The sequence below is a fragment of the Impatiens glandulifera genome, chromosome 7, assembly GCF_907164915.1.
Source record: "Impatiens glandulifera chromosome 7, dImpGla2.1, whole genome shotgun sequence".
NCBI lineage: Eukaryota > Viridiplantae > Streptophyta > Magnoliopsida > Ericales > Balsaminaceae > Impatiens > Impatiens glandulifera.
The window spans coordinates 609,107-621,807 of record NC_061868.1 but is presented as its reverse complement, the minus strand read 5'-3'; the positions used below and the strand labels follow the sequence as shown (position 1 = coordinate 621,807).

Here is a 12,701-nt window from a genome sequence, read left to right as displayed (position 1 = left end):
CACAAGGTAGATCCGCATTTATAAATTTATTTATTTTTGTAGAAACGTGTGTTTTTCACTCATTTTTCTTTGTAATATTTTATATAAACAAATTTGTGATTTAGCTTTATTTTTGTGTTAACGTTCATTGGGTTAAATCGAGTTGAGTTCGAATTTTCTATTTACTCACTCATTTTTCTTTATAAAATTTTATGTAAACGAATTTGTTGGTTAAATCGAGTTGAGTTCGAATTTTTTATTTACTCACTCATTTTTCTTTATAAAATTTTATGTAAACGAATTTGTTATTTAACTTCATTTTGTATTAATTACATCAGGTTGTCATGTTAAATCGAATTCAGTTCGAATTTAAAGAATCAATCTAACCAATTATAGATGGTACCCAAAAATCTCTTATTTAATTGGGTCAAGATTGAAACAGTTAAACTAGCTTGAATTGACACCAATACCCTAATTAATATATATATATATATATAATTAAAAATATTTGATATTGTACATAAAATATTGAGAATTTATACATTTATTGAGCAATAAATTTAATTTTAAAATAATTTTGCAATTAATTTCATGTTAATTTAATTATTTTCAATACCATAATTATCAAATAAACTTTTAAATATAAAAAATATTCCATTAACATAATTAATAAGGAACAAAATTAATACAACAAGCACTAACAAACTTTTTAATTACTAAACTTGGACTACATCTTCTCACTTCTCTTTCTCTCCCAAAGAAAGATCAAAATGAGTGATTTGAGTCCCCTACCAAAATCATTCTTAAGCCATCTTAATAAAAAAAACAAAATCAAGCTGCCCTTGAATGAAACATTACACACCCACCATTTATCATCATCATCATAATCTATAGTCTATAAACATGATTCCTTCTTTGAAGGTTTTAGCTCTAGGCCACCATTCCTTAATCTTTTGTGAAAAGAGAGAAAAGACATAGCTTTTGCTACTGCAACTTTTCTCACCAATACCTTCCATCTTCCTTCATCCTCCCCTTTCCTTTTCTGCTGCCCTTTCAACTTGAATTGCCTGCCCAAATCCAAATCCAAATCCAAATCAAATCAATTCAATTCCATTTCAGATAAAAACCCAACAAATTTAATCAAACCCTAAACCATTCATCATTCAATACCTGCAAAGTGGGACTTTACAAAGATCAGGATTGTCGCAGATGGATGAATGTAGTCGAAGAAGCTGCCACATACGCTTGCATCTATCACACCCATTGTTAACTCTCCTTTTACAAGTAGCGAAATGCCTGAACAAGAGTTCTAAACCTTTACACGTTGCGAACTTCTGACATGGAACCTTCTTCTTCTTCCCCGGCTCCATGTCGTAAGGCCCAATGTTTGTACACCCTTCTGTGCAGATGTGCTCTAAACACTCCATTGCTTCACTCAGCTGTAAATACAAGCTCCTCTCTTCCTTTTGCCTTCTTGTTCTTTTCTTCCTCTGTTATCATTCGATATATTACATCAGATTCATTACATCAAAGACTAGAGATTGTATTTGATTTGATTGGATTTGATTAGATATATACCGATTCAATATCGTCGATGAATTGAAGAATCTCAAGCTCCAACCAAGGATCATTCTTTTGAACAAACTTCCATCCCTCAGTTTTCTCCACAAGCTTTATCTTCGTTGAAACAAGTTTCATACTACGAAAGTAAAGTTCGGATGCATCACAGAGTCTAGCGAGCTGAAGCATGTCGATCACGTTACTGATCTTAAGCTGTTGAATCAATGCTTTCGCACATCGTTGCTTCAGCTGTGGAACGGCGAACGCATGAGACAGAGTCAACAAATGAAATCCGTACAAGTCCATCTCTTCTTCTGTGCATCTGTAAACAACATATAGAAGAAAAATCTCTGTTAATCAATCATTCGTGATGATGATTTTGAGCTATAATTATGATTGAGAGAGAGAAACCGACTTGGATGAGTAGAGAAATCGAACGAATACGGCCACAGCTTCGCTAGGGACGCCTAATATCGGAATTGTTCTTTCAGAACTCTTATGATTCTTCTTATTCGGCCGATCTATGATGTTTTCAAGCACAGGTGAAGCCGATGCCTGCAAATGATCATCAATATGATAAGTCTTCTGAATCAACTCATTTTTTCAACATATTCAATATCTATTACATAAAATAAAGGCTCAAATCAATGAGAATCGAACAAATCGCATTTGAAGCTAAGATTCTCTAATCGCAATCTAGTTTTCTCAGATTAATCAGAGTGGAAAGTGGAATACCAGGATGCTGCGGTGTGCAGGGATGCGGATTCCGCCGGCGGTGACAATATGAATATCTGCGGCGGCGGCGGAGAATTCAGAGGATAACTGCTGATCGGAATCGTCTTCCAAAAGATACAAGTGGCCTGTCATAATTTGGCGGTGATTGATGATTGTTGTTGAAGAAAGAAGATATAGAGTCTGTTTTGATGGCTTTCCATCTACCGATGTGGGACTATTTATACAGAGCACGATGTTACTGTGAGGCACTTGACCAAGATACTTTATGAACTATATTTCTTTTAAATATATTTTAACCATTAAAAAATTGAAATCTTGGAATACTTTTCAAATTTAAATTAAGAAATTATAATTGATTAAATAGTCAAGTTATACAGTAAAAATATAATTTTTAACTCAACGTTATTATTACGATGATATGTTGAAGACGATTGGCGAACTCATTGAATTTTAAGAATTTTTGAATTCATTAACGTTAAATTTTATGTTATATGTTAGCTGATGAAGAATTTTGACTTATATTTTGAGTGTTGCTCTAAAATAGTTGTGTTTCGAGTATGTTTGATGATAAGATGAATACTCGTGTTTTTATATTATTTTTGTGGTTATGTTTGAACGATAATCATTTCTATAATATTAGATACAGATTTAAAACCTAAAATAAAATTAATTTATGTAGTAAATTTTTAAAAACTGTAAATCATATTAAGATATATGCATTATGATATAATCTAATTTTTTTGATTAAATAAATTAATAAAATAAAATCTTAAAACTCATGAATCTAATTATTTATTTTTTTATTTTTGCTAGAATGGATAAATTAAACTTTACATAATATATAGTTATAAGGTGTTCTTTAATTAAATAATAATATACATAGGTTAGGTTGGTATTATTTGAAAGTCATTTTGTGACCCCTCTATGTTTAAACCTACCTCAACCTTTAAAAAATTAGTTTCCATGTCAAATTATAACATATTGAATGAGAAACTTAACTGTGGCTATTGGAATTTGTCATTTATATATTTATTTCATTAAAAAAATTATAATAACAATATAATATGTTAATATTAAAAAGTATTTGAAATACTTCTATTAAAACTATTTAGTTGAAATGAAAAATATTATGTTAATTTTCTTTTATTTTTAAAAAAATAATATAAAGGATGTATTGACTTTTAAAAAAAAAAAACTTCAAAAGAAATATTAGATCTAACTAAAAAAAGATTATGAAGATTTGTTCAAATATATTGAAGTGGACTTTTTGTATTGTTTGTTTAATTTAATGTTCTAGAAGATTCATGTGATTTGATTATTTCAGTCAAAAACGTGTTATTTAATATATATTACTATGAAAACAAATTAAAACGACATTTAAAATGAATTGTTTTGCAGTAGGAGATTGAGTTGTGAGAAAACAATTTGCTATTCTCTTTAAAAAATAATAAAAAAATTGAATAATTTGTTAAAAACGGCCTCTATTTTTTTTTTTGGGTTAATATATAAAAAAAAAAGATAGAGAAAGGAAAAACGGCTTTTGGCCTTGAGGAAGGCGGAAAGGAAACGGTTCAAAAAGCAGAGTCCCACGTGTCAATTGATCTAATCCCTTTCACTACTGTAGGGGGGCCCACGTGCGTTTGTTTGTTTGTACCTACCAGCAGGTTTTGTCTAGGGGCACAAGTGGCATCATCATAATAAAATATCTTGGCCTTCCTTCCAATACATGTGGATTCAGAAATTTCTGTCACATTTTTATTTTTATTCGTTTTTATTTTATTTTATTTTTGAAAAAGATATCAAACGACAATACTAGGATAAAAGAAGTTAGAAAAATGTTAAATGAATTCAAAAATTTAATAAGAAAGATAACTTTTATATTTCAATTTAGAACAATAGAAAGACAAATCATTTTTGTCATTTTTGTTCTCATGTTATGTGTCTAACTATGGATCTATTTGTCATAATATTTTATATATATAATAAAACAAAAATGGAGAAAAATCATCGTTATTAATATTTTTTCGTCACTAAAGAAAATAGCGACAATAAAGAGATTTTTTTTGCTTCATAATATTATCATTCTAGTCTAGTAAATTTTGTGAAAAAAATTTTAAAAAATAAATTTTAATTTTAACTCCAGCCCTTATTTGTGTTCCTAAAATGATGATATTAACATTCTAGCTCAGACATAGACACATCGGTTTCATGTGGATCATTAGGTTTTAGTGTATTTTTATAAAAAATAAGAAATAATTATATATATATTTTTTTGTTTTTTGTTTTATTGAATTATTATAATATTTTTTATTTATAATTTAAATTTTATAAAAATAAAGTAAAAATATTTAATTTAATTATTGAAAATATATCTGATGAGATTGATAAATTTTGAATAAAATTTAAAAAAAAAAACTCAAATCAAACTTGTACTACTCTTTTATAAAAGAGTGAGAAACACTGATTAAAAATTGAAATGACATTAGATAGGAATTGCAATATTGAATTGATTTTAATATTAGTTTAGTTTCCTGTAAACAAATATCTATAAGGGCTAGCTTGATTTAACATAATTTCAGCTTATTAACATTAAATTATTCAGCTTATATTTATGTAAGTTTAATATGATCTCAACTTATCAACTTATTTAATTGTTAAGTTTCGTATATTTGATTCATTTATATGTCTAACTTATTTATTTTTTATTTATAATATTATTTAATAATTAATATTATATATATATATATAATATATTTAATTTTAAATATTAATAAATAATTTAAAATAAAAAATAATATATTTGAAAATAAATTATATTAATATATTAATTTTAATAAAATTTTGTTAATATATAATTTTAAATTTTAATAAATGAATTAAATTATAAAGTAATATATTTTAAAATAAATGATATAAATATATTATTTTTTACAACACTATTGATTTAAGTGATTTTTTTTTTGATACTATTATTATGAGTCAAGTTCCTCCCTATTGTTTTAGAGATATTTAAACGTGAATAAGGACAATAGTTTTATCAATAATTTAAAATATAATAATATATTATATAAAATATAATGTTATTTATATTTATTATCAAACTTGTTATTATTTAAATTTTGTAATTCTTACTGTAATTATTATTTTCATTATAATAAATTATGTGATTTTATATTTGTGTGTAAAAAGGAAGAAGTTGAGATATATATTTAAATTTATATTTTATTATTAATATTTTAATTTTATATTAATATATAAAAGAAATTAGAAATAAATAAAAATAATTAAAAAGATATGGAATAGATAAGAGAATAAATAAAATAATCAGAAATAAATTAAATAAATAAGAAAGAATAAATAAATAAATAAAATATTTAAAAGTAATAAGAGACAATGAACAACAAAAATATTTAAAATTGATAAGAGGGAAAATCGTTGAGATTATTAACTTAAACGTTGAGTCGAGGAGAGTGGTAGAGATAATTGAGTTTAAACGCAAAATGTGTTAAATATAATTTTTTCGTGAACTTATTAAGCAAAATCATTGTAGAAGCTTATAACGCAATCCTCCAAGTAGCGTATATTCGCTCAAACAAACTAGGCCTTAATGTTATTTATCTTATTTTTATTTTTTTTAAATTATTAATTAAAATAAAAAGTAACATATTGAAAATTAAATAATAAAACAACGTCAACAAAATCATAATAATTAAACAAAAAAATCTTGATGTAATTTTTTTAAATGATCCATAAAATATATAAAAAAAAAATTACATCTCAATTTATAATATTAAAACAATTATTTTGATTTATTTTTAATAAATAGATTCAAAAAAATTAAATCCATGACCAAAATCCTATTTAAATAATTAATTATTGTAATAATTAATCAAATTAATTAAAATTATTTAGGATAAATGATGTACTAATATCATCTCAAAATAATTTTAGAAAAATTAAAGGACAAAACTAATAATTTTAATGAATTGTTGTATGATGAGAATTATTTATTTATATCCTAATATATATATATATATATATATATAAATAAATAAATTTATAAAATATTTTTCATATTTATTTTCATATTTTATGTATTTAAAAAAGATCAAATTAATGTCAAAAGGTAAAATAAAAATTAATTTCAAATAAACTTTTAAATATTTAATAAAAAAATATATGATCTTGTGTGGCCGAAACTAGAAAATTGATTGAAACCACGCCAGGACCATCGGATCAGTGCTGGAATCACATCCAACGCGCTAGAGCGCTCTGCGTAGTCGTTGTAGTGGAAGGAAGCGCGCGTTGAAGAGCAGTAGATCCACTAACTGGACATTAGCTTCGTCCACCCGATCGTTGACAGAAAGTAGTGTTTTGACGGAAACACTAACGAAACGCTCTTCCATCTTTGGTCTTCGTCTTCATCGCGACCGCCGTATGGATTAACATGAAGATCCGTGGATGATCTTCTCAACTTGGAACTCAACCGTTATTCAATGAAAATGACTAATTCAAAGCCCAGAATGATCACCCTACTATGGTGAGCATTTTCTCTACAAAAGTAGGCCTCGTCACTACCTACTCCGGTGAGTTGACTGAAGAATAGCCAAAACACCATTAATGGTTTTTGGATGATTCATCCCACTTGGCTTCTCCAACCGACTTAGTAATGCTATAAATAACTCCCTCAAGTCATTCTAAATCCAAGGAACCAACACACAACCCTCAAATAAAAAAAATCAAAATCCTCCATTAAAGTTCCATGCTTTCGGATTTTTCGAATTTTCTATTTGAGACCTCGAAGCTTGGATCTGAGCATCCAGAAAGCTTTCCTAAGGATCAATGAGTGTTCTCCAATTCTTAGTAAGGTTCCAATCACTTTTTAATTCATATTTAAAGTTTGAATTTTAAATTTTTATATTTCAAATTACAAAAGCTTGTATGCTCAATGTTCATGTGGTTTTATTGTTGAATATTGATTCTAAGATCATTTAGAAACTATCTGGATATGATAGAATCGATCAATCAATCTAATAAATAAAAACCCAAATTTGAATTTTCAAAATAAAAAAAAATGGGTTTGTCGATCTTGAGTTATTTCTGTTGAATCACAACCCAAAAGTTTCCCAACATGATTGTAATGATGTTGGACAACTATTTAGATCATGATTGATCCATACCAATCATGTTTGATCAAAATCAAAATTTCCAAAAAAAAATGAAAATTTTAAGTTCTTGTATTGATTAAAACAAACAGCTTGAGATGATGATCAACATGTTCATGAGAGCTTTGTGAAGTTACCCAAGCTCTTAGATCAAAGAATCAGAGCTAAAAAAACAAATTTAAAAACTTGCACTTTAGTTTTCTTGAGGACTGCGACTTGTTAACATAAGACAGATATTCTTGAGCTATGACTTTGAGGTCCGACCGATATTCTTGAGTTAGACCAAGAAATCCGATTGAGGATTCTCACACGGGATCGAGATGTCTGACCTAGGACCGAGAGTCCTAACCTTGGGACCGAGACTCCCGAACCTTAGAACCGAGAGTCATAACCTTAGAACCGAGACTCCCAAACCCTAAGACCGAGAATCCCAAGCTTGAGACCGAGAGCTCCTAAACCTAGGACCGATGGACTTAGCCTAGGATTGAGAGGTTTATACACCTCGACCAAGAAACTTAACCCTAGGCTAGCCCAAGACCGATAGTTTTATACACTTAGACCGATAAGACCATCCAAGGATCAAGAGTCCTTAGCACATAGACTAAGGGACTTCAACACCTAGACCGAAGATCCCGAGCCTCGACTGAGAGTCTCTCGAACCTGGACCGAGGATCTTTTGACCTCGACCAATAAAAAATGAACCATGGGCATAAGACCCCAGTTCTAAGTCCTATTTAGTTCCACTTTTCAAAATCCAAAATTATTTTTTATAATTTTGGGACTCTAAATCATTTTCTAAAATTCCGAAAAATTAGAAAATACATTTTAAATATTTTGGGGATATTTCCACAAAATATTTCAACAAAGGCTTGTTTGATGTTTATTTCTAAACCCTAACGCCTTTAAAAATAACTTACATTCTTCAGGTATTTTCTCTCTAGTTATCATCCGCAACAGGTACCAATATTTAAATATTGATGTTTCAATAATTTAAATAAACGCTAAACCTATAAGAATGACTAGGACCGAAAGAATGAATAGTTAAAACTCAAAACGTGATACAACCGATTTTCAAAAGCAACTTTATAAGTAGAGACCGTTTTTAAAATGTGTACGGAGGATGAAGCGCGAAACCCCTTCCCGAGTATCACAAAATTACGAACTAAAAGAAAACTCTAGTGAATACGTTTGTATACGTATGCCAACTTTTATTGATTTTCAAAAATTAGTTGGCGACTCTGTTTCAAAATAAATAATCTTTTAAATTAATTATGTTTAATTAATTTAAACCAAATGATTTTTTAAAAAAATCATCAAACTATGATTTGATTATCATAAATCCCTAAATTATTTAAAATTGAACCCAAAATTAATTATTTTTAATTAATTTCAAAAGACTGTCAGGAATCAGCGACATTTTTTTAAAATAATGTTTTATTTTAAAAGAAAATTCTTGACACGCAAACCCTTGGTTAATGATAGTTTTCATTTTCGCTCAAAATATTTGTAGAGATTCTTTCGACACAGTTTGATTGATTTGTTTGTTTTTTCAATTCATCACTTATCGCTACATATCTTTGAAGTCACCTTAAAAAGATTATTCAGTCAAGCCCCTCCTCGGGTGGATTCCTCCTTTTGCTCCTCAGCCTACAGAGCATTATATATCGTTTCTAGCTATTGTTCTCCTCCCAAAGGTAGGTTCTTACGTGTTACTCACCCGTCTGCTACTGGAAACATCACTTCCCGTCCGACTTGGATGTGTTAAGCATGCAACCAACGTTCATCTTGAGCCATAACTAGATAGCATGTAGTATGCTAACGACCTAAAACATAAATAGCTTGTCGACAAAATGTCTTCTTATTCATTTCCATCTTGGATCTTTTTAAATTGTGCATTTCTCTAAAATCTCATTATTAACTCATTTGTCATTAATGAATCATATAAACGATCTGGTAATAATAAAAAAAATTCAAATGATAACTCATTATCTACATATATAATAAAAAAAATGAAAAGCCCACACAAAAAATAATGGGATGATGTCTATAAGAGGCTTCATACTAAAAAATATTTGTAGAGATTCTTTCGACACAGTTTGATTGATTTGTTTGTTTTTTCAATTCATAACTTATCGCTACATATCTTTGAAGTCACCTTACAAAGATTATTCAGTCAAGCCCCTCCTCGGGTGGATTCCTCCTTTTGCTCCTCAGCCTACGGAGCATTAGATATCGTTTTTAGCTATTGTTCTCCTCCTAAAGGTAGGTTCTTAAGTGTTACTCACTCGTCCGCTACTGGAAACATCACTTCCCGTCTGACTTGGATGTGTTAAGCATGCAACCAACGTTCATCTTGAGCCATAACTAGATAGCATGTAGTATACAAACGACCTAAAACATAAATAGCTTGTCGACGAAATGTCTTCTTTTTCATTTCCATCTTAGAGCTTTTTAAATTGTGCATTTCTCTAAAATCTCATTATTAACTCATTTGTCATTAATGAATCATATAAACGATCTGGTAATAATAAAAAAAATTCAAATGATAACTCATTATCTACATATATAATAAAAAAAATGAAAAGCCCACAAAAAAAAATAATAGGATGATATCTATAAGAGGCTTCATACTAAAAAATATGTTTCAATGACTCTATTGATAAAAAAAAAACAACTTTATATCCCGATAATATCATCTCATTTGCTGCTAAAAAGGGGACAGTCACAGAATCTAAAAATGATCACCAAGAAAATCGGAAGGTGGTATGAGTAATAAATAACTCACCAACCGCTGCGTATATTTTTTGGATTATAAAAATCCGAACTAAAAATCTAATCTGACTAAACAAAATGTCGAATCGAACAAAACACAACATTAACTCAAAACTGAGTGATGAAAAGAAAAACAAGACGACTTCCAGAAATAAAAAATCCATTGAAAAAGGTAAAAATAAAATTTCTCTTAAATTTTTTTTATAATTGTTTTTTTAGTGAAAAACTTTATTTCAAAAATAAACAAAGTATATATTTTTATTCATTGGGATGAAAGTAGTTTAATATATATATATATATAATAAATTGACTTATTTAAATAACTAAAACACTAGGAAGCACGGATACGGGTGCGTGAGTGCGGGTGCGCAATGCGGGGATACGCCAATTCGGCAAAATTTAAAAAACAAGGATTCAGGTGCGGGGATACGTCATATAAAATATAATTATATAATTATATAAATTATAAGTACACAAAGTTACAATCTGACTTCCATATTGCCAACAGTCTTAATCATCTTGTAAAAACATTGCTTCAAACTCCGGCTCATCTAGTGAAAGGCTAAATATTTCAAGTTTTTCGGCACCATCAAGCGGATCAAATCGGTCACCTCCTACATCCCACAACCTTGATTGCCCTTGATTGTAATGTTCATTCGTTCTTGAAAGAAGCCTAAGATTGTTGTGCACAAAAACTAAATCTTCCGCTCGTTTTGGTAGTATCTTATTCCTTCGAATTGAGTGAATAAAGGAATATGTGCTTCAATTTCGCTCACAACAAGAAGAAGAACAAGGTTGGCATAATAGTTTCAAAGCTATTTTTTGGAAATTTGGTGCTGAAGCTCCACGAACAATCCACCACATTCGTGGTTCCATAATGCCTCTTTCTTCCACGGAATCGGGACAACCAAAAATATCCATTTGCCCCGAAAAGCGAGCAAATTCAATATTTATCGTTGTTCTTGCTTCACTTGATGGAAAGTATCGTTTGAGGCACTTATTTCTTTCTTCCGATAGCTTAATATCAAGATTCGGAGGAATACGATTCAGAGCGGCACTAAGCCATGTGTCACTATAATACCTAAACAAAAACAAGTAAATAAATTAAATTAAAGCTCAAAGATGACAAAAATGATCTTAAGAAGTATGGTATTATATTATAAAATAAAAGTTCACCTCGGATTTAGTGAATGAGCCAAGCAATGAAGCGGTGAAGAACTTTTAGTCCATCTATCTGTTAGTATTGCATAGATTACATCATAAAATTCAGAACCCTTCGTGAGCTCTTTCTCTTCATGCCTATATATGATATTTTTTACCTTCTCTATCATATCGTCCCACATATCATATATCAAATGAAGTGAAGGTCTATCGGTATCCGCAAAACGAAGCATATCATAAATAGGAGCAGTGAATTCTATAATATAATCAAGTTTATCCCACCATAAATTATCAAGCACCGTGCTTCTAATAGTTTGAGCTTTCGAGGGATCACATTCTCGGTAAGTACTCCACTCATTACAAAGAACCATTGATTCAAGTGCTCGTTTCACTAATTTAATTCTTTTGAGCATGACAAGTATCGAAGCAAATCTCGTTTGAGCAATAGAAATAAGTTTTAAAGAAGCAAATTGATTAAACATTGTTAAAACCATATTATGATTAAGAATATAATTCTTAATCATTAATGCTTTGTCTCCAACCTCTGTAATCCAGTGACACTCAACATATACATCCTCATTAGACTCGATATTCTTAGCAGCACATATATTTTTCAAAGCCAAATTAAGTGTGTGCACAACACATGGAGTCCAAAATATGTGAGAATACATAGTCTCAATGAGCATACCTGCTGCCTTGCAAACGGGTGCATTGTCCGTGATAACTTGAACTACATTTTGTGGTCCTACTTGCATTATAACTTCTTTAATTAAGTTGGATATATAGAACTTGTCTTTGTATTCACCCTCACAGTTCACTGGCTTCAAAAACATAGGGTCACTCTCAGTAACAACCATGAAATTAATCAACAGTCTTCTTTGACTGTCAGTCCAACCATCTGATACTATGGTCACCCATTTCTCTTTCCAAGTCGTCTTGATTGGTTCCAATAATCTTTCAATATGTACCCTCTCCTTTTCTAATAACGTAGTTCGTAGTGTATTATAACAAGGAGGAACATAGCTCGAAATGTTGTTGTTGGCAGCGAGTGTATACGACTTGATGTAGTGGGGATTTCTAGCAAAATGGAAAGGTAACCCCCTGAATAAAATGCTCTTACAATTTCGCCATCCACTTGTGCTCTCACCTCCTGATTAAAAGCTTTATTTATAGGACTGTTTTGTCAACTGCTCTTCTTTTGGAACCTTGTTTTGACAGCATTTCAACTCCTCCCCAGGCAGAATCTGATGAAGCATAACTCAATGGTGGGAGTGGAATCATAACCTACCTTTTTCTTTCTTCTGCATCTGCCATCTCCCTTCGAAGTTG

General features: G+C 29.8%; 2 protein-coding genes across 2 annotated transcripts; both read right to left on the bottom strand.

Annotated features, from left to right (window-relative positions):
• Positions 1 to 590: 590 nt before the first annotated feature.
• On the bottom strand, positions 591 to 2,467 carry LOC124946140 (BTB/POZ and TAZ domain-containing protein 2-like). Its single transcript, XM_047486708.1, has 5 exons — positions 2,275 to 2,467; positions 1,955 to 2,094; positions 1,558 to 1,861; positions 1,150 to 1,469; positions 591 to 1,046 (listed from the first exon to the last, which is right to left on the bottom strand). Exons 1-5 carry the CDS (start codon positions 2,404 to 2,406, stop codon positions 875 to 877), a joined length of 1,068 nt encoding a protein of 355 aa, XP_047342664.1. The 5' UTR covers positions 2,407 to 2,467; the 3' UTR covers positions 591 to 874.
• An 8,400-nt stretch (positions 2,468 to 10,867) lies between these two features.
• Positions 10,868 to 12,653, bottom strand: LOC124944797. The gene is made up of 3 exons (XM_047485140.1): positions 12,578 to 12,653; positions 11,388 to 12,522; positions 10,868 to 11,292 (listed from the first exon to the last, which is right to left on the bottom strand). Exons 1-3 carry the CDS (start codon positions 12,651 to 12,653, stop codon positions 10,974 to 10,976), a joined length of 1,530 nt encoding a protein of 509 aa, XP_047341096.1. The 3' UTR covers positions 10,868 to 10,973.
• Between the last annotated feature and the right edge of the window lie 48 nt (positions 12,654 to 12,701).